General features: G+C 38.0%; 1 protein-coding gene across 2 annotated transcripts in view; it reads right to left on the minus strand.

The window, feature by feature from the left end:
- The window catches only part of PTPRO (protein tyrosine phosphatase receptor type O), a 238974-nt gene that overhangs the window by 96895 nt on the left and 116162 nt on the right, over positions 1-25917 (minus strand). For both annotated transcript variants that reach the window (XM_020287617.2, XM_076007633.1), the window contains exon 2: positions 5107-5380. In XM_020287617.2, the coding sequence (XP_020143206.2) occupies positions 5107-5380 (274 nt within the window). The remainder of the gene's footprint in view (positions 1-5106; positions 5381-25917) is intronic.

Here is a 25917-nt window from a genome sequence, read left to right on the forward strand (position 1 = left end):
TCAAGACAAGCATCTAACACACAATAAATGACTGCAACAAATGTACTCTTTTATTCTCAAGAGCAATGTGTCAACTCTGTGAGCAGATACTACAAATGTTTTCTAAACTTGTTTAAAAAGCTATCTGTTAGAAAAATAAAGATGACAAAAATATATCATTAACTGACAAATAGTAGTTTTAGAGCTCCAAAATAATCTTGGTCATCATGCACTTTAATTCTCTCTTTCATGAAGGATGAAGCTGGAATACAAATGTCACCCAATGCCACCTCATACCTAATGTCACAGAAATATTTGTGCACTAATCCCCAGTTTTTATATTCTCAACCTATTATTGCTTTTGAAATTTGGGATAATGTAATTGAGTCTTTAAAGAAACAGGGTAGAAGATGAGATATGATAGACCATCATTAGTTAATTAGTTATTCTTTAGAAATTGATACAAGTTTCCTCTTCCCCTTAGGAGGTAGAAAGCCTCAAGACAACAACACTTCTCCCTGCCCCAACAACAAGGAAAAGCCAAGTAATCCATGAAATCATACCTTGAGCTTCTCAGAGAGGTGAGATTGCCAGGCAGCCAAGTGAAGTAAATTCCAAGGAGCTATAAGCATCTCTAAGGGGAGAGGGATACACTGTTTCACCTTTGGCAGAGGATGACAGGAATACGATGCCACGATTGAACAGGTAAGAGAAAAGCAACTAAGATTTTAATGAATTCGTAAAGGCTGAAAAGTGGTCTAAATGGCAGTGCAGAATTGCTCTGTCCAATATAATAGCTACTAACCACATGTGGCTATTTAAATTAAATTTAAAATGAATCAAAATTAAATAAAATTAAAAATTAGTGGCTACTGTATAGGACAATGTAGATATACAACATTTCCATCAGCCAGAAGTTCTAGGTCAGTGCTGGTTTAGACAAGCTGGGAGATCCACAGACACAAATGGAGTCCACACACTCTCTCTAGTTCTATCCCTGGGCCTTCACCAGTTGCTCGTGAAAACCACTGGGGGCAAGACAGAGGACTGGACAGAGCCTCCTTCTGGTGGGAGGTAGGGGAACAGGCATGCAGATGACGCTTGGAGCCACTAAGAAACCAGCAAGAAAACTTACTTCCTTGGACCTATCTTGAGGCTTTCTATATCTTAAGGGGAAGAGGAACCTTGCTTTGATTTCTAAAGAGTAAAATTAATTAATGATGGTCTATTGTATCTCATCTTCTACCCTATTTTTAAAGACTCAATTACATTATCCTAAATTTCAAAAGCAATAATAGGTTGGGAATATAAGAACTGGGAATTAGTGCACAAATGTATTGAGGAGGGCAGGAAAATCTTTTCCTCCTAGTTCTCAGAAAAAGATCCCTCCTCCTGAGGGATGGGTAGAAGCAAAAGAGATGGGCAGGAAGTCTCCCGGGCTCATGAACAACATAGAATTCCGCTACCACTGGCGAATAGGCAAGAAACTGTCTGACTCACAAACTTAAGGTAGAATTTGGCTGTCAGTGTAAAGCCAGGGGTAGGAATGTCAAGAATACCCCAGCTAAGCTCACAGGGTCTGCCTAAGCCTGAGGCTGGCCCAGGAGAACCAAGAACCTCCCCTGTTCTCCCAAACACTTAGAACTGGGTAAAAAGCATCTGTAGTCTATTGCTAGGGGAGTTTTTCTGTGGAGCAAGTGTTGAAACACTGAGAAATACCCTCTACCACTCCTGGCAGCCCGGTATTGGAAAAACTGGGAATCTATGATGAACTGAAGAAGGTGTCTAATACCTTAAACCGGCATGACTATTGTCTAGGCTGACTCACTTCCCTCCATCCAATCCTGCCCCAAATAATAGCCTAGCAGTATGATCAATTAAAATTCAACCATATAAAAATTACATTATATATAAATTGTCTAAACTTACACTATCTAAATTGACAGCCACTGGTCACATGTGGCTATTGAAGACTTAAAAATTCAGCTGAGAAACTGTATTTTTAATTTACTTAATTTTAATTGATTTATGTTTAAAAGTAAAAAATGATGTATACATTTTTATCTTGATCATATGTTGAAATAATAATTACATTTTGAATGTATGGGTTAAGTAAACCATGTTATAAAAATTAATTTCACCCTTTCAAAATGTTTCTTAATGTATCTACTAGAAAATGTAATATTATATATATGATTAACATTCCATTTTAATGGATAGTGCTGGTCTAAACTCTCCAATTAGAAGGCAGAGATTTTCAGACTGGAAAAATAAGCAAGACTCAACTTTATGCCATCTACATGAAACCCATTTACATGTAAAAATATTAGCGGGCTGAAAGTAAAAGAATCAAATCAGTCTGACATAGCAACAGTTAATAAAAGAAAACTAGATCAGTTACATTAATATCAAACAAAGGACTTCAACTCAAGGTATAATACTTGGAATAAAGAGGGACATTGCATATAATAAGAGGGTCAGTTCATCCAGAAGACATAGCAATCCTGAAAATGTACCTAACAATGTAACAATAAAGTTTCAAAATATATAAAGGATAAACTAAAGGAAGTGAAAGGAGAAATAGACAAATCCATAGTTATAGATGGAGACTTTGACTCTTCTCTGTCAGTCATTATTAGAACAAGTAAAGGATATAGAAAACTTAAACAATCAAATTTCATACCCAAAGTGTTCACAGAATTTACTGCAAGGTAGACCATATTTGGGCTCATAAAACAAATCTTGACAATTTTCAAGTAATTGAAATCATAAGAAATGTATTCTCTAATCACAACGCCAGTCACTTAAAAATCAATAAAAAAATATTTGCAAAATTTCCCAATTTCTGGACATTCAACACACTTCTAAGCCCTATAGGTCAAAGAAAAACTCACAAGGGAAAATAGAAGTTTTTTTTTTTTTTTTTTTGAGACCGAGTCTTGCTTAGTTGCCAGGGCTAGAGTGAGTGCTATGGCATCAACCTGGCTCACAGCAACCTCAAACTCCTGGGCTCATGCAATCCTCTGGCCTCAGCCTCCTGACTAGCTGGGACTACATGTGCGAGCCACCATGCCTGGCTAATTTTTTGTTTCTATTTTTAGTTTACTGGCTATTTTTTTCTATTTTTAGTAGAGACCGGGCCTCGCTCTTGCTCAAGCTGGTCTCGAACTCCTGACCTTGAGTGATCCTCCCACCTTGGCCTCCCAGAGTGCTAGGATTACAGGCGTGAGACACCATGCCCGGCAAAAGTAGAAGATATTTTGAATAAAACTTACTGCAAGTGCTAAAATATCAACCAGATATTCTAGAACTATCTTAGCATTTACTTACTTATGAAATTTCTCTATGAACAATTAGTTAAAAGGCTGAATCTTCTAGTCTTGTCTGATTAGGTATGGCCAAGTGCACGCTAATAATGTTGAGTCAGCAACAACGGTCATGACAGTTCTATACTCTATTTTGCTTTTTTCCTTGCTTTCTCCTGCTAATTACTTAACTAAATTTAACAAATAATTATGGATCATTTATTAAGCATAGGCTTGGACTAAGCAAGCATTTATAAAATTATGAAGATGAGTAAAGCAGAGCTTTTGATTTCAAGGAGTTCATGTTGTAGGCATTATATGTCTAGATCTGCTGCCTGGATCTGGCTGGCAATGCGTCTTTTTCTAGATTTTAAGCCTGTATTTTACTAGGTAAGTTCTTCCTTTAACCATTTCGGTACCAGTGTCGACTATAGTCGATAGCCACGGATGAATGCGCACAGAGACTTTAGCGACAGCCGTGATATGACTTTTCTAATTTTTCATTTATCAAAATAAAATTGTGAACATTTAAAAATAACGTAATGAAAACATGTATGTATATGTTACCTATTCTGATTTACATAACAAGTAAAGCTGCCTGTAAAGTAAAACAAGCTTTCAGTGCTTTAAAGCTTTCCTCATCACACAAGAGCAAAACGGATCCGTCGTCAATGCACAGCACAAACTATCGTGCAGACCATGAGTGCTGGCTGTGGGCAAGGTTTCAAGGCCTGTGAGTGCTGTACTGAAGTGGTTAATTCAACTGATTCCTGAATTTATTCATTATGTCTATGAACCTTGAAGGTCTTATTTTCAGGACTCGGTACTGATCTTGGGACTCTGCCAATGGAGACTTTAATTATTTTTGACAGACATCTTAAAATATGTCCTCCAGCTTTGTTCTGAGTTCTTGCCTCTTACAGCTTCTCTCTCCTTTTATCTCAACAGACAATATCACTGTATCTTTCCTTAACAGTAGCCAGAACAACCATACATAGCTAGCATTTTTTAAATTGCAGCTGTTAGAAAACTTGCACCAAAGAACATGAGCAAAAAGCACTTCACTGAGTCATTAAATCGCTCTAGTAATAAACTCTACTGTCAGATATCAATTTTTCGGAAGAAAACTTGCCTCAATATATACAGCAGAGATGCATCTTACTTTGAGATTAGATATTAAAGTCAGAGAGTAAAGTGAAAATCACATGTAGTTAAAACTACCTCTCAAAACTCCTTAGTATGAGCATTAACTCCTTATGTATATGGACTACTGAAGGTTAAAACGCCAGTAATTATTTTTCTTAGCGTTTTCCTTGGGCAGTGGACGCTGAGGCTATTTTGAGGTTGAGGTGGAGAATAGCAACTGATAAAGACATCTTTTCCTCTCTCTTAGCCAAAAATGCATAATTGAATTTCAGCAAGCTAAACATGGGTATAAATTCATAGTCCCCCAAACTGAATTGCTTGATATGGAATACATGTTCTGGAAGAAAACAGACACATCACGATCACGTTATTAAGTAATATAGCAGGAGATTACGTGGTCCAATCATGAATCTAAAATTGTCACTCAGTCTCAAAATAGACTATCTCATTGAGGTTTCCTTACTTTGGTTTAAAACAGATTTTAACACAAGGTAAACGGTAAACGTCATCAAACTGGCAAGAAGTGTATTCTTAATATAATGCAGAACTTTGTACCTGTGTCACTTGGCTTCAAGGCAAGTGATCTCATCACTCTGGGCTGACTCCCTCAATCAGAGCCCTGTGAGAATACACCCAAATAAGGGACACAAAGGACAATGTCACACACGATGCTTACTTGTTAACACAGTGATGGATCTGGATGGCTTGGACACCACGTTTCCATTTACCACGACCAGAGTGATTATATAATAAAGGCCATGATAATTGGCCTTGAAGACGACAGGAGGAGGCAAAGTGCTGTTGAATTCCTCAAATTCGAAGAAATAATTTTTGGATTCACCCGTTATCTTCACAACATACACCGATGCTGGGCTGACAATATCTGAAGCTTCTAAGGAGACGACGATGTTGTTATCATCTCGGACAGTTACATGGAAAGTTGAGGCATTCTGTTTAAGAGAAAAACAGGAGATAGAGGTCAGATTCAGATTATTGGCACTAAAGTTTATACTGAGATAATTTTTCTAAGACTAATGTGTGTGAAAAGCGCTATTTCTTAAAATAGAGTTAACAGTGGAATTTTAGTTATACAAGGAGAACCAGAAAGAGAGAGATGATCCCTTTTGTGACTAATGAGCTCAGGGTTTTGCTTTGAGGGCTTTTTCTCCACTGAGAAGCTGCTTCCGGTTGATGGATTGTTTCATGTAATAAACGTGAAATAAACATCATGTGAAGGAGCAAATAATGAATGAAAGTCATCTTGACACCCAAGTTCCAAGGAAGTCTTTGTTTCAGCTATGCTGGAGAGGTTATGTGGTTTGAAGAAATACTCTTTTTACTTTGGAGGGAGTGATGCTGTGGTAGTCCCAGGAAAATTCTAGGAGAAGGTAGGAAGGCAGTTATGTCCTCTGTCCCTTCTCTCTGGTCCGTTCTGAAGATGGAAAAAGGCCTGTGATAATCCTCATCATTATCATAGCTGCACAGAGAAACCACAGCAGTGAAGAAAGGACCCGCTGGAGGATCTGCGGGTACCTATGAGAATGTCAGAAGCTGGTGGACTGAAAATTTTGCTCCAAGTCTCCAAATAAGTGTTTATGAATAATATCTGAAAAATCATTTGTGAAGGGGCTTAAATATTTCTTCCTGATTCTCTCCCAAACTCCATAGGCAGAATTAAGCCTTCTCTCTGGTCTCAAACGGGGCTCATGTACTTTGTCCTGTTGCTTGTTTTTAATTTGTATTTGTCTTCTGGGTAAGCAGTGTCCTGGACAAGTAAGTTATTTCATTGCTTTGAGCCTCAAATTTCTTTTCTATAATAGCAGGAGAGAAAAATTGCTGAAACTTGTTAAGGATCTACAAGGATTCAGGCACTAGGCTAGGCACTCTATAAATACAGTTATCTCATTTAATATTCACAATGATCCCATGAAATAGGTCTTATAATTTTCAGCCCTATTTTATAGCTGAGAAAACTGAGGCTCAGGAAAATTAAGTCACTTGCCCAAAGTCACAAGTACAAAAAATGAGCTCCATTACTGTTCCTATGTCTGTTTTCCCATCTTAACTTATTTTCCCAATTCTGAGTTTGTCACACAGCACATAAACTGGTAAGAATATGTTAACTGATTGAAAGCCATTATTGATTTGGGGTTTTATTATTATTATTTTAATTGACATAATAATTAATATTTAGGGGGTACAGTGCAATATTTCAATACATATATGCAATGTGCAATGATCAAATCAGGATAATTAGCATATCCATCACTTCAAACATTTATCATTTCTTTGCATTGGAAATAGACAAAATCCACTCTTCTAGCTATTTGAAAATATACAATAAATTGTTGGTAATTACAGTCATCCTATAGCTGTAGAACACTAGGACTTATTCCTTCTACCTAGCTGTACTTCTTTTTTTTTCTATTTTTTTTATTTCAGCATATTATGGGGGTACAGATTTTAAGGTTTCAATAAATGCCCATTTCTCCCCCTCCCCCCACAAGTCTGAGTCTCCAGCATGACCATCCCCCAGATGGTGCACATCTCACTCATTATGCATGTATATACCCGCCCCCCTCCCCCTCCCCCCTGCCCAATACCCTATTACTGCAGTACCTATGTGACCACTTAGGTGCTGTTCAGTTAATACCAATTTGCTGGTGAGTATATGTGGTGCTTGTTTTTCCATTCTTAGGAAACTTCACTTAATAGTACGGGTTCCAGCTCTAACCAGGAAAGTATAAGATGTGCTATATCACCATTGTTTCTTAGAGCTGAATAGTACTCCATGGTATACATATACCACATTTTATTAATCCATTCTTGGATTGATGGGCACTTGGGCTGTTTCCACTAGCTGTACTTTTTTTATCCATTAACCAATCTTTGGCTGTCCTCTTCCTCCCCATCCTTTCCAACCTCTAGTAACCACTATTCTAATCTCTACTAATCTCTACTCTAATCTTTAGTGGGTTCAACTTTTTTAGCTTTCACATATGAGTGAGGACATACAGTATTTATTTTTCTATGCCTGGCTTATTTCACTTTACGTAATGTCCTTCAATTTCATCCATGTGATTGACAATGACAAAATTTCCTTCTTTTTAAAGGCTGAATAGTATTCCAGTGTGTGTGTGTGTGTGTGTGTGTGTGTGTGTGTGTATTTTCTCACCTTTTCTTTATCCTTTCATCCATTGATGGATATTTAGGTTGGTTCCATATCATGGCTATTATGAATAGCGCTGCAATAAACATGAGAGTGCAGATACCTCTTTGACATACTGATTTCATTTACTTTGGATATACATACCCTCTAATGGGATTGCTGGATAATATGGCATTAATAGTTCCATTTTTAGTTTTTTGAGGAAATCGCATACTGTTTTCCATCATGGCTGTACTGATTCACATTCCCACCAACAGTTCAACTTGACTTTGGTGCCTCACATATTGTCAGCAACCAAATAAAGCATGCAATACACATCACTATCTTAAAAGAGGCTTTCTGAATCTAAAAATATACTGATTTTTTCTTATAATTTCATGTTTTAGAAATCTAGTTTTTACAAGTCCTAGCACTTATAAATAATATCTGGCATTAACAGAAATTTAATTCTATCTTAATATTTAATACTAAATTGTGTTCATGATATTCTAACGGTGAAAGATAATAAGTCCTCTATGATCAGGCACTGTATCTTACTTTGATATCTCCAGCTCCAGGGTCAGTGCCTGGCATATGCTAGTTGCTCTTGATATGCTCAGATTTCTGTAATAGGAAATAGTCATTATGAATTGACTTTTAAAAGGCCCCTTTATCTACATTGTCTCTCATTCTCAGACACATGGGCAGGTCTCTAAAGTGGTGCACTGCTGGGATCAAACACAAAATGTGTGTAAACTATTCTATGTTAGCTCCAGGTGGAACTGTGAGGCTAGCATAAAGTTCATAAGATCATTTCACTGTTTAGGTGAGGAGTATAAAACAGAAGAAAACGGAGAAAAAGTGCAGGGAAAGCATTTAATGTGTTGGCACATGCATGGAGCTCAGCAAACGTGAGCTCTTCTCTTTCCCTTTCCCAATCTCCTTTTCCTTCTTTTGAAATATGCTTCTGTAAATTCTGCTTCAGTTATGGCCATATTAAGTTCCTACCTGGCTGTCCTTCCAGAAGATAATAACCATACAGTCTGAACAAAATAAAACAAAATAAAACCAAAAAATAATTGACTGAAGACTGAAGCATGGGCAGAAGCAGATAGATTCTGGAGGGCAATTGGAAGAAGGTGCTGGCATGAAATCAGTTATTTATGATTTTTCAATCAATCAATCAATTATCTGTCTAACCTTATCACAAGATGACAGAATCTGGACAATCACCACTGATGGAAAGTGAGTGGGGAATCCTGAAAAGAGGGATCTAAAGAAAGGGAGCCCTAAAGTCTGCTCAAAACTCAGGCTGACCCCTGAGCCATGCATGTGCAGGGCAGACTGCAAGAAGCCCAGGCATAGCTAAAGGAAATGTCTAAGGTTTAAGTTGCCAGCCACAAGAAAATGTATATAGTTTACATCCAACCAACTGAATTTCCTGCTAAAATAAAAATATTGACTTCATCAGAAACACATATTAGTATCCATAGTCACCACAACATAATATTCACATCACAATATTTAAGGAGTAATCCAAAATTAGTCAATATATAAAGAATGAAGAAAATGTGACAAACTTTCAAGAAAAGATGATCAATAGAGACTGACTCTGAATAATCTAGATGTTGGATGTAGCCAATAAGTACTTTAAATCAGTTATTATAACTCTGCTTAATATGGATAAAAACTGTGTTCATGGAATGAAAAGGTAAAAAATCTCACCAGAAAAATAGAAACTTAAAAAAAAAAAAAAAAAGGAAGGCCAGGCGCAGTGGTTCACGCCTGTAATCCTAGCACTCTGGGAGGCCGAGGCGGGCGGATTGCTCAAGGTCAGGAGTTCGAAACCAGCCTGAGCAAGAGCGAGACCCGTCTCTACTATAAATAGAAAGAAATTAATTGGCCAACTAAAATATATAGAAAAAATTAGCCAGGTATGGTGGCGCATGCCTGTAGTCCCAGCTACTTGGGAGGCTGAGGCAGCAGGATTGCTTGAGCCCAGGAGTTTGAGGTTGCTGTGAGCTAGGCTGATGCCATGGCACTCACTCTAGCCTGGGCAACAAAGCGAGACTCTGTCTCAAAAAAAAAAAAAAAAAGGAAATTCTAGAACTTGAATACAGAACTTGTGTGCTCAATCACACAAACTTTTTTTTTAAATCAAGAGGATCCTTACAGCGTAGCCATGACACATTTGTCTTCATCCTTAGTCTTTCAGTCCTAGACAGAAATGCAGAGTGCAGTCATGCAACAAAAAGGAATTTCAAAATAACCAGAGCCCAAATAGAGTGCTGCCTCTACACCAAGACCTGGGGAAAGCCTCTTGCCCCATGGGCGCCTGTCCCTCTGCACACACAGCTACAGTGAGCAGGACTGTGGGCGGTGATGATCAAGTGGGGCTGGGATCTAGCCATGAGAGTGAGACCAGCGCCAGACATGCCCCACCTCTGTGCCTCCTGAAATCTCTTCTTCCCTGTTACTCAGTCCTAATGGCATCACCCATCAAGAGGACTTTATTCTGGTACTGGATCTTTCTGCCTTGTCCCTGCTGCAGGAGAAGAAATCTGCCCCTACCTGGGCAAGAACTTGGAGCACTTCCCCTCAAAGTTCCCTTTGGGAACTTTAGGTCAGGACAAGATGCCCTGACCTAGATGAAGAAGTGAGATGGGCTCTGTCCATACAACATTCTCTTCCCTCGCTACTCTTCCCATAGGGAAGTTGGAAGGGAAGGAAGAAAAGATCAAGGAACCAGGTGCCTCCAATGGAGGTGAGGGAGGCTCTGTATGAAATAGGGAAACGCCAGAGCATACAAAAGTAAATGTTTACATGGGTATTATTGAAATGAGGGCTGGCCAGCCAGTTGGCCAACTGGCTGCAGAGTAATGGATGGGAAGAACCTTCCCTTGCTAGGATCTGAGGTGCTATGTAGTATCTCTCTCTTCCTCAGTTAACCTCAGAGCTTTATTGGGGTTTGAGTATCCCTTTAAAGGAAGGGCACTTGCTCTACACTCAAATAGATTCCCAGGGGCTTTTTCTAAAGGAGCAAAAGGGGCCTGGGGATAGGAGTGTCTGAAGGTTAAGGTAGCAACAGATACCTTCTTTCCCTTTGTCAATAGTATTTTTTATATTTAATCCTCACCAGCTCAGGCTTTGCACATGGAATCCCTAGAGATGGTGGAGGTCTTCTGTTCCTCACTGGTGCAGGTGAAGGTGGGAAAAGGATATGTATTTAAAGAAAATTAAATTTATTAACTTCTTTTTGCCTATGGTTGTGGCCTGTGCCTACTGGCCCTTTTCTGCTAATAGAGGGAACAAAGTTTTCTAGCTATTTCTTCTCACTTCCCCGTACCCAAATCAAACACACATGCACAAAGTTTCCTAATCCTCAAAAAGAAAAATTGATCTTAGATTACAACTGTATAACAGAGGTTAGGATTAACACTATACATTAACAATGTACATTAAGATTTGACTAAACCAGGCTCACTCATTTGTAGAATATTTTAAAAATTTCAATGCATTTAGGGGGTACAAGTATGATTTTGTTACGTAGATATATTGTGTAGCAGTGAGGTTTGTATTGTCTAAGATTTCTTTCATCAGCATTTTGTAGTTTTCCCTGTAGAGATCTTTCACCTCCTTGGTTAAGTATATTACTTGGTATTTTAAGATATTTTTTTTTTGGCAGCTATTGTAAATGGGATTGAATTCTTGATTTGCTTCTTAGTTTGGTTGTTATTGGCATATAGAAATACTACTGATTTGTAGATGTTGATTTTGTAACCTGAGACTTTAGTGAATTCATTTAACAAATGTAGGAGTCTTTTGGAAGAGTCCTTAGAATTTTCTAGGTATAAGATCATATTATCAGCAAACAGAGATAATTTGACTTCCTCTTTTCCAATTCAGATGCCCTTTATTTCTTTTGTTTGCCTGATTGCCCTGGGTAGGACTTCCATACTATGTTGAATAGAATGGTGAAAATGGATATCCTTCTCTTGCTCCAGTTCTTAGGAGGAATGCTTTCAACTTTGCTCAGTATAATATTGATTGTGGGTTTGTCATGTATGGCTTTTATTATTTTGAGGTATGTTCCTTCTATGACCAGTTTTTTGAGGGTTTTTATCTTGAAGGGATGCTGGAATTTACTGAATGCTTTTTCTACATCTATTGAGATAGTCATATGGTTTTTGTTTTTAATTCTGTTTATGTGGTGAATCACATTAATTCACTTATCTATATTGAACCATCCTTATATCACTCAGATGAAACCCACTTGATCATGATGAATTATCTTTTTGATGTGCTGTGGGATTTGGTTTACTAGCATTTTGCTCAGGATGTTTGCATCTATGTTCATCAGGGATATTGGCCTTTAGCTTTCTTCTTTTGTTGTGTCCTTTACTGGCTTTTGTATTACTGTAACACTGGGTTCATAGATGAGTTAAGGAGGACTTCTGTTTTCTTGATCTTTTGGAAAAATTTTAGTGGGATTGGTACCATTTATTCTTTGTATGTTTGGTGGAATGTGGCTATAAATCCATTTGGTCCCAGGATTTTTTAATTGGAATTTTAAAAAATTAGTTGTTTAATCTCACTAGTCATTATTTATCTGGTCAGGATTTCTATTTCTTCCTGATTCAAGCTTAGGAGATTGTATATTTCCAGAAATTTATCAATTTCCTCTAGACTTTCTGGTTTGCAAGTGTGTAGTTGGTAGCAGTCTCTGATGGTCTTTTGTATTTCTGTAGTATCACTTGTAATGTCTCTTTTTCTATTAATACTTCTGATTGAGCTTATTTGAAACTTCTCTCTTCTTTTCTTAGTTAATTTAGCCAGTGGTATCTCAATTTTGTTTATCTTTTCAAAGAACCAACTTTTTGTTTTGTTGATCCTTTGTACTGTATTTTGATTTCAATGTCTTTTAGTTCTGCTCTGATCTTTGCTATTTCTTTTCTTCTACTAGCTTTGGGGTTTTTGTTTTTTGTAGTTTCTTGAGGTGTGACATTAGGTTATGATCTTCTGTCTTTTTGATGTAGACATTTAGTGACATAAACTTTCCTCTTAGTACTTCTTTTGCTGCATCCCAGTGGTTTTTGTTAAGTTTTGTCACTATTGTCATTCATTTAAAAATATTTTTTAATTTCCATCTTGATTTTGTCATTGACCCAAAGATCATTCAAGGGCAGGTTGTTTAATTTCCATGTATTTGTGTAGTTCTGAGAGTTCCTCTTGGAATTAATTTCTAGTTTTATTCTGCTGTGGTCTCAGAAGATACTTGATATAATTTAGATTTTTTAAAATTTATTGAGACTTTTTTTGTCACCTAATCTATGGTCTATCTTGAAAAATGTCCCATGTGCTAATGAGAAGAATGTATATCTATCAGTTGTTGGGTAGAATGTTCTGTAAATGTTCATTAGGGTCATTTTTTCTAGAGTCCTATTTTTCCGGAGTCTAGTGTTTTTTTGTTGTTGTTGTTGATTTTCTGTTTCAATGATCTATCTAGTTCTGTCACTAGTATTGAAATTCCCCATTTTTATTGTACTGTTGTCTATCTCTTTTCTTAGGTCTAGCAGTTATTTGTTTTATGAATCGGGGTGCTCTGGTGTTAGGTGTATATATATTTAGGGTTGTTCTATCTTCTTGTTGAATTGATCCCTTTATCATTATAGAATGGCCTTGTCTTTTTTTTACTATTGTTAACTTAAAGTCTGTTTTATCTGATGTAAGTATGGCTACACCTGCTTGTTTTTGTTTCCACTTGGGTGGAATATTTTTTCTACCCCTTCACTTTGAGTCTACAGAAGTCTTTATCAGTTATGTGAGTTTCTTGTAAGTAACAGGTATTTGGATTCTGTTTTTTGTATCCATTCCATCAATTTATATCTTTTAAGTAGAGCATTTAGTCTGTTTACATTCAAAGATTAATATTTTTATGTGAGGTTCTGTTCCTATAATAATGTTAATTGTTACCTAATTACTTTGTATTCTTGATTATGAGATTGCTTTTATAGGACCTGTGAGCTTTATGGTTTCATGCATTTTTGTGCTGGTGGTTATTTACCTTTTGTTTTTATATTTAGAGCTCCTTTAAATATTTCTTGTAGGGTCTATACAGTGGTGATGAATTCCCTTAGCATTTGTTTGTCTGAGAAAGATTTTATTTCTCCTTCATTTATTATGAAGCTTAGTTTAGTAGGATACAAAATTTGTGGCTGATAGCTCTTTCCTTTGAGAATATTGACAATAGGGCCCCAATCTCCCCTGGCTTATAAGATTTCTGTTGAGAAATCTACTGTTAATTTGATGAGCTTTCCTTTGTAGGTAATTAGACATTTTTGTCTTGCTGTTTTTAAAATTGTTTCCTTCATGTTGACTTTAAATAGTCTGATGGCTATATGCCTTGATGTAGACCTTTCTGCAACGTATCTCCCTAGGGTCCAATGAGCCTGTTCTATCTGGACTTCTAAGTCTCTTGAAAGACCATGAAAGTGTTCCTCCATTATTCCTTCAAATAGGTTTTCCTCACTTTTTACTTTTTTGTCTTCCTCAGGAACACCTGTGACTCATAGGTTTGGACATTTTACATAATCCCATATTTTCTCGAAGACATTTGTAGAATATTTCAAAAGAAAGCTTTTGTTTCAACCAGAGTATTTCATTAAGACTTGAAATTAATAGAATTCTACTTGTAATTCAAGCAACTGTCAATACCCTTAACACAATTAAAAAAGGTCCAGTTTGCTACCATAGGTAGTTGCTTGATCTCTTTTCCCTTACTTTTTTGTTCTTACCTATTAGCTGACAATCATTGACACACTCATCTCTTGTGTCACCTCCAGATATATTGCACTATTGAAACTTTATGGTCCTATATCAATCTGATCTTGCACCCGTGCCCTTGAACTTTACTCTGTCAGTGTCCCAAGAAGATGCTGGATCAATAGTGGTCATGCAAAATGAATTGAGCATTTCGGAAACAATTTTCTTGGCCATCAGAAGCATGAAGCCGCTGGGTCATGGTTGTCCCCTGCTGGGTGGAGTGAGGCAGTGCCAGTGATCATCTGGGAACAAGCTCTCAGTGCCTTGCACAGAAGGAGCATTTGTTAACAAATATAGTGTGCTGGTGGGTCACAGATATGCAATTGTTGTCAGGCACCTAGGATGTCATGCCTCAAGCATGGGTGTGATGCCCTCCCACCCCTGTAATTGCACCATAGAGGCTATAAGCATAGTTTGTGCTCATGTTTGACATCTCCAAGGTGAAGCTGGGCACATGACAGTCCTAGCAAAGGCATTAGCATCTGCCTTGGTGGGATCTTTTAACCAATGGTGCACCTGTTCTTGCCACTTCCTACCCTGTCACACTCTGAGGGCAAACTCCTGCCCCTCCTTAATTCCCCCAACCCCTTCCTACTACTGCCAACCCTATGGGGCCAGATCCTTTTTTCATTGAGGCCACCAATTCTTCTTCTAACACCACCAGCTTGCTTTAGTGTGGGGAATACAATGCATTTCCCAAGCAAAACAAAGATCCCTCTCTCTAGCTCCTGCTGCAGCCTCATGGTAGATTATTTGTTGGGATCAAGTGGGAAAAACAAGATGTGGGGTTGGCCCCAATAGCTCCTGTCTCACTATCTCCCTTCCTCTTAGGGAAAATTCATCAGTGTTGGCATATTTCTCATTAAAATTCTGGTACTAAAACAACAATAAGAACAATAACACACTGGAGACCAAATAACTTGTGTACCCAAGGTCTCTAGCAATACTTCTTAAACTCCTCATTTTTTTCCTACCATAACACCCTTCTGTCTTTAAACCTCTCTCCATGCAAATTTTACCTTTTCTTCTTTTTTATGCTTCTGCTTTCCTTAGAATTCTTTATAGACAAACTTTATAGGAAGTGGTCTGGAGGAGTAGGGATGACCTCCTTGGAGAGGAAGACTCAGGTACGGGGAAGGGAAAGTGTAAAAGCCCCCATGTTAATATAAGTTATTAATTGGTGTACTCATTCAGTCAACGTAAGTTAAGAACCTACTAAGTACCACACAGTATGCTAAGTTCTGGGGATCCAAAATACAGAACTGCCTTCTAGAAACTACAGTTTGGTGGTTGTCAGTGGTTGTTTATTTATGAAATACTTATTGAGTGGGGAATCTTGGTTTTTAGTAAGCTTTCACATTAACTAAAGGTTGATGGAAAAACCCTTTTGTTTTAAACTTCTTGAACAATTTGCCAAAATGTGGTAACTTTTTCAGGATAAATTTTCATACTAAACATACTTTAGAATTTATTTGGAATCTCAGAATTTTTCTATCTCAATGACCTAAAAATATTTATTCTTACTAAATAAGTCTTATTGTCCACAAATATAGGTAGAAAATATATAGGATATTGGGCTCAATATCTAATAAAAGTTTCATTTTTAGGAAAAAATAAATATCATTAGTTTTTTCCCCCCTTATTATTCACCTTTCACATAAATAGCAGGTTTAGTGAGTAACAGAAAAACCTGTTAACCAAAATATAGACAAATCAAGCACTGAATATCCCATAGCATTGAAATCTGGCTTTTATTTCTTATTGATTACAGAAGCTGATTCACTAACTCAGAAAACAATAAGTTTACAAACATTAAATTTGTAATTACTAAGAATTTCTTGCTGTGTGTTTTAGCAGCCAATAACTGAAGGTGGTTGTGATAATAAAAAGAGGAGTAAATAGACTCAGTTTTGTAGAGTGTTTAAGAAATGTATGTCTACTGTGTGTCATGATGATTCAGAGATGGTGAAATCTTCCAGAGAAAGGGTCTGATCTTCCAAATGCTAACGACAGCTTTGGGGATGATTGTATCAAGCCATGAAAATAAGCATTGGCCCATGTGCTCCCAAGTTGCCAAAAATAAATGAGAGTGGGCTAATCAGATTCAGTTGGTGAGACGAGTGAGAAGAAGGCAGCAGGCCAAATGAGATCTAGGCAGTGCGCCGACAAGAAATGTCATCTGTGCTACTACTTTCTGCTCTGTCTCCTTTGCCTCAGCTTTTCCTGGAATCTACGTTCAGCAGAAAGTTCTGAATGTATGCTGCAGGCATGTAATCCCTGCTGAGAAGTGGAGCAGGAAGGAATAGTTAAAAGGAATAGAAATGGATCTGACAAACTTAGGCAAGTCCAATGCTGATTTATGTGGTGACTACAAAAATATTTACAACTTTTCTTTTGAGACTGGTTGATAGTATTGCTGGACTCTGCAATAAAAATATTTTCACCGAAATTTCCTCTACCTAACACAATTTAATGCAATGATTTCTCTGGTCCAACCTTCTCGTTTTACACTTGGGAGAATAGTGGTGCAAATGTCGCACAACTAATTGATGCCAGAACAAGGTCTAGGATCTATATGTCCTTATGCCTCTTGGCACTTTCCTGAACTAGAGGTCAGCCACCTGAGGCAGCAAAGGAGGCCTGAGTGCTTGGCTTCAGCAAGAAGGGGAAGCCCAGGAGCCTGTTCTACAGCTAGTCGGCGGGGAGAGAAGCTATTAGAGACACAGTGAGCAGGACCAACAAAGAGAAATACACAGGATGAGTCGCTGGTTTATAAGACAAGAAAGAGAACTGGCCAGAGATACGTACCAGTCAGAAATCTGAGGAAAACTCTCACCACCCCTGACAATTACAGCAACTATCACATATGGATCCCCTAATCTGGACTAGGATTAAACCTGAGGATTTTATTTATGTATTTTTATTTTACTCCCTACAATACTCCTCAGAAATAAGTGTTATTATTCCCCTTTTACCCAGAGAGGATAAATAATTTGCTTAAGAGCGCAGCAATAGGCTTGGAATCAGATAGCCTGAGTTTATCTTTCTGCTCTGTAGCCTGTTACCTGGGGGAGCTCTTAACTTCATCTTCTTAATGTATAAAATAAAGGTAATCCCTGTCGCTCAGGGGATTTTTTGTGAGGATTAAATGTCTTTTATAAAAATGCTAACACTATGAACTCCACAAATGCTAGTTGCATTTCAGAGGCTATTGTGTTTTAGTTTACTTTTGGATCACTCAATGACTTTTAAATCATGAACATTTGATTAACTAACTTCAAAACACTACAGAATTCTGTTCACTGAGTGTTTTGTTCACAGAGCACTGGAGAGCTATCCATTTGTTAATTCAAGAACACACAAACATCAGCTAAGTGCCAACTTGGCGTCAGGCATCATGCTAGGTGTCAGCGATAGGCAAATGAGTAAGATGAGGTACTTGAGCTCCAGGAGTTTAAACTCTAGCGAGAGAGAGGCACACTCAAATGCATAGTTACAACACGATCTCAAGTGTTATTACTTACAGACTTTGAAAAACAGTACAGGTGATACCTATTTTTCTGCCTGTCTGGGTTCCTATCTTAGATGGCACCTTCTTCTTTTGAAGCATTGCTTTTTTCTTAACTCTAAAGCTAACAAGGTCCTGATGAGGCTTGCTAACATGGTACCCCACACCCAGGTCTGAGCAGGCACCTTGACTCAGTTGGGGTGGATCACAGCACCCAACCCCCTCCAAGAAGCACATGTCAACTGAGCCAGGCCAACCAGAATGCTTCCCCTGAAATTTTATAACCAGAATCAGTTATAGGAAGGAGGTCTAGAGCTTTTCTTGTTCCAAGTATGTATGGATGCAAAGCTAGACAAGTCAGTGTCTGTAATTTCTGCCCCCGAAAATAATGGCTTTAGGTAGAGTCTGAGGCCCTGGTCACAGTCATTTTAAGGCCCAGCCACTGTGCAGTTTGGTGACTGAGTGATTAAATCCTAGTATATTAATTAATTTGTTTGAGCTGGACTTCCAAAATTTGCACACAGAGGTCCTGGCCAGTACAACAGAACTGTTTAGTGCCATGGACATAAAGACAAGAAAGCCACTAGTTCTGCTTCTGCAGATGGGCGTGATGGAAAGTATCATGGAGAAAGTGATATTTGAAAAATGCTCAGGAGTTTGCCAGGGGGATACAGGTCAGAAAAGTCATTTGTTGAAGGGGGAAGAGAGTCCACAGACCTCTGGAATGGTTTGATCGTGGTAGCATGCTCCAAGCAGAGGGTCGGTAGCCCAAGTTAAACTGCAGCTTGCTAAGGAGTTTGGATATTTTTTAAGCCAGAGGAAATTATGAACTGTTTTTAATGAAAAAATATGATATGATGAGATCACAGCTTGGAAGGGCCAATATAGTTAGGAGTATGGAGAATAACAGGCTGGCTGAGCTGATTTAAAGCCAATAGACAGCATGGAAGATGTTGCAATAGTTAGGTGAGACACGACGAAAGTCTCAGCCAGGGCTCACTGCACTAAATCTGCCTGTGTGACGCGCACCCAGAACATTGTCAGTGCTCTGGCTGGCAACCCTATCGATGAGTAGACTTATTTTACAGGGAACACAGAAAAATTCTGCTGTTCTAAGGTTACCGCATAGGAAGCAATAGGATGCTTAGTTCTTTTAAACAGTAATATTAATGATGTCCACTGCCTATTGGCATTTATGGCCATGATTCTCTGCAGACATTATGTAATTCATCTACTTAACATCCTGTCCAGCTCCCATGAAACCTTTTCTATCTAGATATTCTTCCCTTTTAAATCCTTCAGGAAGATCAAAGTCCCAGAGGTGCCCTCCCAGGGATTCTTCTGACACTTTCCCAGAATTATTGATTTTTTTTTTTTTTTTTTTTTTGAGACAGAGCCTCACTTTGTTGCCCAGGCTAGAGTGAGTGCCATGGCATCAGCCTAGCTCACAGCAACCTCAAACTCCTGAGCTCAAGCAATCCTCCTGCCTCAGCCTCCTGAATAGCTGGGACTACAGGCATGTGCCACCATGCCCGGTTAATTTTTTCTCTATATATATTAGTTGGCCAATTAATTTCTTTCTATTTATAGTAGACACGAGGTCTCCCTCTTGCTCTTGGTTTTGAACTCCTGAGCTCAAATGATTCATTCGCCTCGGCCTCCCAGAGAGCTAGGTTTACAGGCGTGAGCCACCTCGCCTGGCTTATTGATTTTTTAAAAAAAAATTTTTTTTTGAGACAGAGTCCTGCTCTGTTGCCTGGGCTAGAGTGCCATGGTATCAGCCTAGCTCACAGTAACCTCAAACTCCTGGGCTCAAGCAATCTTCATGCCTCAGCCTCCCAAGTAGCTGGGACTACAGGTGCACACCACCATGCCTGGCTAATCTTTCTATTTTTAGTAGAGACGGGGTCTCACTCTTGCTCAGGCTGGTCTCAAACTCCTGATCTCAAGCAATCCTCCTGCCTAGGCCACCCAGAATGCTAGGACTACAGGTATGAGACACCTCGCCCAACCACTTTCCCAGAATTATTCACAACTCTCTTTCAGAAATTGTCAGAGCAGAAGTTGGATGTTGATCTCAAAGGTGAAAGATGGTCTTTCTCTAATTTTCCCTTATTTATTCAGTCATTCTTCAGATATATTTTGAGCACCAACCATGTATCAGAGACTGAGCAGGACACGGGGGATTCACTCTATTTGGGAGTAAAGAGGAAGACAGGTCTTAGGTGTCTTTGTCCTTCCTAGAATTGTGTCTCACCGATAACAATAGCAGTGATGATAACATAATAAAGAGCATTCACTTGCACAGTGCTTGTTAGGTGCCAAAAACTGTCCTGAAGCTCATATAGTGAATTCATGATAAATGCTTGCTGAGTGAATATATTTGCAATCTGCTGTGTAATACCAAATCTTCTTATGTGTGTCCTCATAGATCTTTCTAGGTAGAATATGTCAGTTCTCTATTCATTAGGATTCGGTGAGTGCCTGAACCCACATTCACACTAACTCTGCCTTTTGTGTGTTACATGCTCAGATACATACACTTCTGCCTTTATGATTTCAGAATACAGAGACCTCATCTGTTTGGACTTTTATTTGGTAAAGGTGTCCAAACTCAAATGTCAAGCAGGTAATATAAATGTGAGAAGCAGCCAAGTATAAGAAGATGTAAATGACGGAATGATTAGCAAACTGGAGGGCACATGCATTATCTAATAGCATTGTTAAAAAGCATAATTACAACAAAATAAAGCTATGCTGGCCAAAGAAAATACATTTGCAGGTCGGCCTCAGTTTGTAGGCTGCTGGATTATAAACCTTCAGTTTGTTGCACTGCGTGTTCCTTGATCATTGCTTATCTTTGGCCCTTTAGTTTCCAATCCTACTCTATTTGCTTGGCCAACCAGAGTACAGAATGATAACTAAATTCTGTTCCCCATTAAACATTAATTTAAAATGAATACAAATGATATTTTCTTATCAAGTTGCCATGTGTGTGTTTGTGTAAAAGGGCAGCTCATTATATATAATAATAAAGTCATTATTTCCTGATCTCCAATATGAACTCAGAGTGGAAGCTCTGCAGAACTCTTAATTTTGGAGATGAAACAAAACATACTTGAAAAAAGAATTCAACCTGGCATTTTTAAGTGAAAAAATAAAACCTGCTATGCTAAAGATATGTGCCAAGATTTTATATGATATGTAGTATAATAATAGCCACGTATCACATTTAATATTTTATAAGGCACTTTCAAATACATTTTTTTTCATTTAGTCCTCAAAACATCCCACTAAGTGGTTATCTCAATTCACAGAAGAAGAAACTGAGGCTAAAATAAATTAGGTAGATTTCTCAAGGCTACTCTATTTTTATGTAGAGGAGGTGGCCCTGAAGGCAAATCTTGTAACTACAGATTTTGTGACTCTATTATACTACAATCCCCAGACTGTAAGATCCTCTATTATACTACAATTTCCCAACTGCTACCTTTCATATCTGTACTTAATTGGTGATGAACTCCCTCAGCACAAACTGACTTATTTCTCTAGAATATGCCTAACAAATGCTCTACAAATGTGGTAAAAAAAAAGCAGAAATTTTAAAGACATGCAGTCCTGTCTTCAAATCCTGCTCAAGTGATAGTCTCTCATTTTGATTCTTGGAGCCTCATTTATCTCCTGTAAATGATGGAAATACTATTGTAAAAACCAATTATGACAGGTTTTTTTGAGGGGAACGGGAACAAAAGAGATTATGTGTGTACATTTTCTATTCCGGCACCTAATATTTAGTAGATCCTCCAAAGCAATAGCTAATTGTTACTACAAAATTTCTGATCTGTCTTCTCCTTGATTTTCTTTGGGACAAGTACATCTTAGAAGTCATTACATATATTTTTAGGCCAGTTGACACCATGATTCATATATGGTTGAATAACCATTCAGACTTTCAGTCTATTTATTCAGTAATCAGAATTACTTCTCTTTGTGGCATTATGAACAAGAGCAGCCAGTATTTCTTTCTCTATTTTGCCGGCCTAGGACAGCCGGAGCTAACCTGTTTGACTGAGGGTTGCCATGGCAACCGTTTTAGGGCCGACTGTGCCGAGAAGTTTAGAGACCTGGAAGCTGTGCTTGGCCGCTGATTGACTGGGCAGGAGGTGGACCCACAACCCAGGAAGCCATAAAATACATTTGTTCTCAGCAGTTCAGTGATCAGGCACATTTTAAAAATATGCAACACTTCATCTGGCTTAATTCGTTACGAAAAATAGGGGTTCCTGACAGGTTCGTTCTGCCTGTTGAAACAAGAGTTATTTTCATAAAACGAAGCACTCGCAAACATAATTTTGCCTGCATTTATTATTCCCCATCCCTCTTTTCTATTCTTGCCAGTAAGTGTAGTTTCAAAATGGATTTAGCTCAGGAAAAAGCTTGTAAAAATGCAGCTGTCCCACTTATTGAGAGGTGACTTGAAAGATGGCCGTGCTAATCATTTATTTCAGAGTGGATGAGTTCAGTCAGATTTCCCCACAGGCGTGAAGTGTCTCTCCAACTGTGACACCAGTTAATTAAATCCTGATGATAGCTAACAAAGAGTGCAGCCTACTTCCCAAGTTCACAGCATGTTAGGTGGGACCTTGCGACCTTTCATAAGCACAGCTCTTTAACTCCCCTCCCTGTTGGGCTGTTAACATCAGCAACAACAAAACGGTCAGAGCTTAAAAGCAACTAGTTCCATGTGCCGTCCACCAGCACTAGGATTTTGTGGTTTTCCTAGAAGACTGATCCCTATGTGCTGGGTAAATTAAAGGCCAGAAGTTAAGGGAAATGAAGTGCAATACTTTACACACACGCTTTACTCAAAGTTTACCTTCAGAGAGTTTTTAAAAATTGAATCCTACCGTATGCTTGGTGCTTAGGATATGATGGTTAAGGAAAAAAGAAAAAAAACAAAAAACAAATCTAGCTCTTGTTCTAGTGGTTTTGGGAGTCCACAGCAAGATATGAAACACATTATTTTAAATAAAGAAATGATTACAAGTAGAAACAGCATTGTTAATAAGTACATGATGATCAAAAAGCGTAGGGCAGGAAGATCTATCCTAGAGTAAGCATTATTTAAGCTGAGACCTAAGGGCTAGTAAAAGGAGTTGGTAATGATGAGTTGGAGAATGGGATCTATGAAGAACAATGTATATGAAGACCTGGGGAATGGAGAAAGCACAACGTACTTGAGAAATCAAAATAACATTAGAATGGCCATCTTGGGAAACTTTGTAGACCCTTCTAAAAAAGTTGGAGGCTTAATGCTAAAGGCAATGAGAAGTCACTTATGGGTTATTAAGAACAGAGTGAAATGATCATATTTGCATTTTGTACTAGAAGCAAAAAGTTTATGATGGTACCTGCTGGCTCCATAATCTTTATGGGGGTGAACTTTCATCGGAAATATACTCGGTAACTAACTACTTGAGATAGAAGGAAACTCTCTGATGGCATGAGTAAAGGAACCTAGGCAAATAAACAAAAACCCCAAACAGACAAACTAGTATCCAAGTTACGAAGAAAAAAATGGCTTCATTCCAGAAAGTAAGGGGGAAGAGATAAGATAGAGGGAAAGGGGTGGAAAAAACGTGGTGAGAAGAGCCAGCAAGATGGTAGGTGCTGGGATGAGGAAGGGGCACCAATGGAAACATCCGAATGGTGAGAAAGCTGAAGGGCATTTTGTAGCTGGAAATGCCTAATGTTCCATTAAAGTTAGCATTCTGAATAGTAAATATTTCTTCATCTCCCAGAATCTCAGTCTTTCCAAAAGTGCTTTGTATGAGTCAATCATTTGTGGAACCTGTGGAAGGGGCTGCTTTTCATGTTGCTATGTTAAGGCAAAGAAGCAGGATTTGTGGAAGTTGGTGCCTAAGAGAAGAGGAATTTGTGAGAATGAAAGTTTCCAGCAAATTAGCAAAACTTCCAAGGGGATTTGAACTTTTATCAAAGAGGAATGGGACTTGGAGCCAATTTTATTTAGGACTCAAGGGGCAGGAAAGTCCTCAGGTTATAGTATGGAGAACTGGTTGTGGAGTATAGGTAGAAGTGGGTGTGATTGCAGTAGTCTAGGAGAAAAATATTGGTATCTAGGACCAGGGTGGTATCAGGAGAAATTTAGAGGGCATATTCTTCAGAACTTAGTGACTTGGGAATGGATTGGTTGTGGTGTTGATTTTACACACACACACACACACACACACACACAGACACAACTGCTCACTACTGTATGAAGAAAGACTGCAGGTGAGCAGATACTGGCAGGGAAAGGAGAAGGGCTACATATATCATTAGTTCAGTTCAGTTTGATACATAGAGTATGTGATGCCTGTGGGCATCCCAAGTGAGGCTCTAAGCAAGTGATGGGATATATGGATCCCAAATTCAGGAGAGAGGTCTGGACCTAATATTTGGAAGTGATTGCCTCAGAGATGGTAGCTGAAGTTATGAGAATCAAGGATATAACATAGAGTTGTATTTAACTAGAGTTTACTTTTATTAAGAGCCTACTTGGTGTTAAGGACTTTCTAGGCATTATTTTGCTTAATCCTTTTAACAACTTTCTGAAGTTGATATTATTATTTGCACTTTCCACATATAGTAATTGAGTCTTAGTAAGATTAATTAACACATCTGGGTCACATAGCTTTAAGGTGGTGGATATGGGAGTTAATCCCATGTTCCTAAATTCCAAAGCCTACGCATTAGCATTGATGCTATACTTTTGACATTTCAGGTTTGTACCACAGACTATCTTTTACTTTATTCCTTTTTAAGCATGAGACATGAGTGTCACTTTAAGATCACTCATTTTTATTAAAATGAAGATCACTCATTTTATTAAAATGCCTTTTATTACAGGGCATTGGGCTGTAGGAAAAAGAATAGTGATTTAAAGGCAGAGCAGGTATGAATGTCAGTTCCATCATATACAGATTAAATCTCTCTGAGTCTTAGTTTCCTCATCTATAAAATGGGAGGAGAATTCCAAGTTTACAAGGCTGTTGTGATATTAAAATGAAAAAATGTAATTAAGGTGCTTGCCATATTTTCTGTTACATATAGTAAGTGCTTAATTTGATGGTTTAAAAAAGTCGAAATAACACTTAATGAATCTTTCTAGTGAAGCTCTTATTAGAGTCATTATAAAGCCTTCCAAATAACATAAGAAAACTAATAAATTATAAAACAAATGTAAATTTTCACTTGCATAAGAACCTTTAACATCATAATAAAACTCTAAAATAATGATCATGCAGTTTTTCAATGTGCATTTTTCAGGAACTATGCTAGCTCAGATTTGCTGTTACTCAAACAATAGACAAACATCATTGAGTCAGAAGTATTACTTGTTGTCGTCATCTTACTAAAATAGCCTCTGAACTAGTCTCTTTCCTATCTTTTTCTTTCTTCAAAATACTAGATTATGAAAAGTAAGAGGATTATAACATAACAAGATCTTAGTAAAACAATAGTATTGTGAAAACAACAGAAATAAGAGTAATGAGCATAAAATTTTTCACAACAAATCCACTTGCTATTAATAGATTGTTGGACATAGGCAAATTATACAGTGTGAGACTCAGTTTTCTCATCTGAAAAATGGGGGTAATACTTCTTTCAACCATACCTTTGTGATGACCATATTGGATAATGTTTGTAAACTACTTAGCATAGCTGGGTGAATTCTAAGTATCCAACAAATAGGCAGCTCTGATCAAGTGAATTGTTATGCATTTAAAAACCTAGGGGGGCAGGGAATAACCACTGAGCTTCTTATCTGTTACCAAATAAAAACTGAGTTCTTTAGCTTGGCACTCAAAAACCATCCATAATTTGTCCCCAACTTACTACCCCATCTTGTTGCCACTAATTCTCTGTCACAAATTCCATGAACTCCATTTAAAGAGACAAACTCACCAGTCTCCATATGCCTCAGGTGCTTCCCTGCCTCTGTGGTT

The sequence above is a fragment of the Microcebus murinus genome, chromosome 10 (genome assembly GCF_040939455.1).
Source record: "Microcebus murinus isolate Inina chromosome 10, M.murinus_Inina_mat1.0, whole genome shotgun sequence".
Lineage (NCBI taxonomy): Eukaryota > Metazoa > Chordata > Mammalia > Primates > Cheirogaleidae > Microcebus > Microcebus murinus.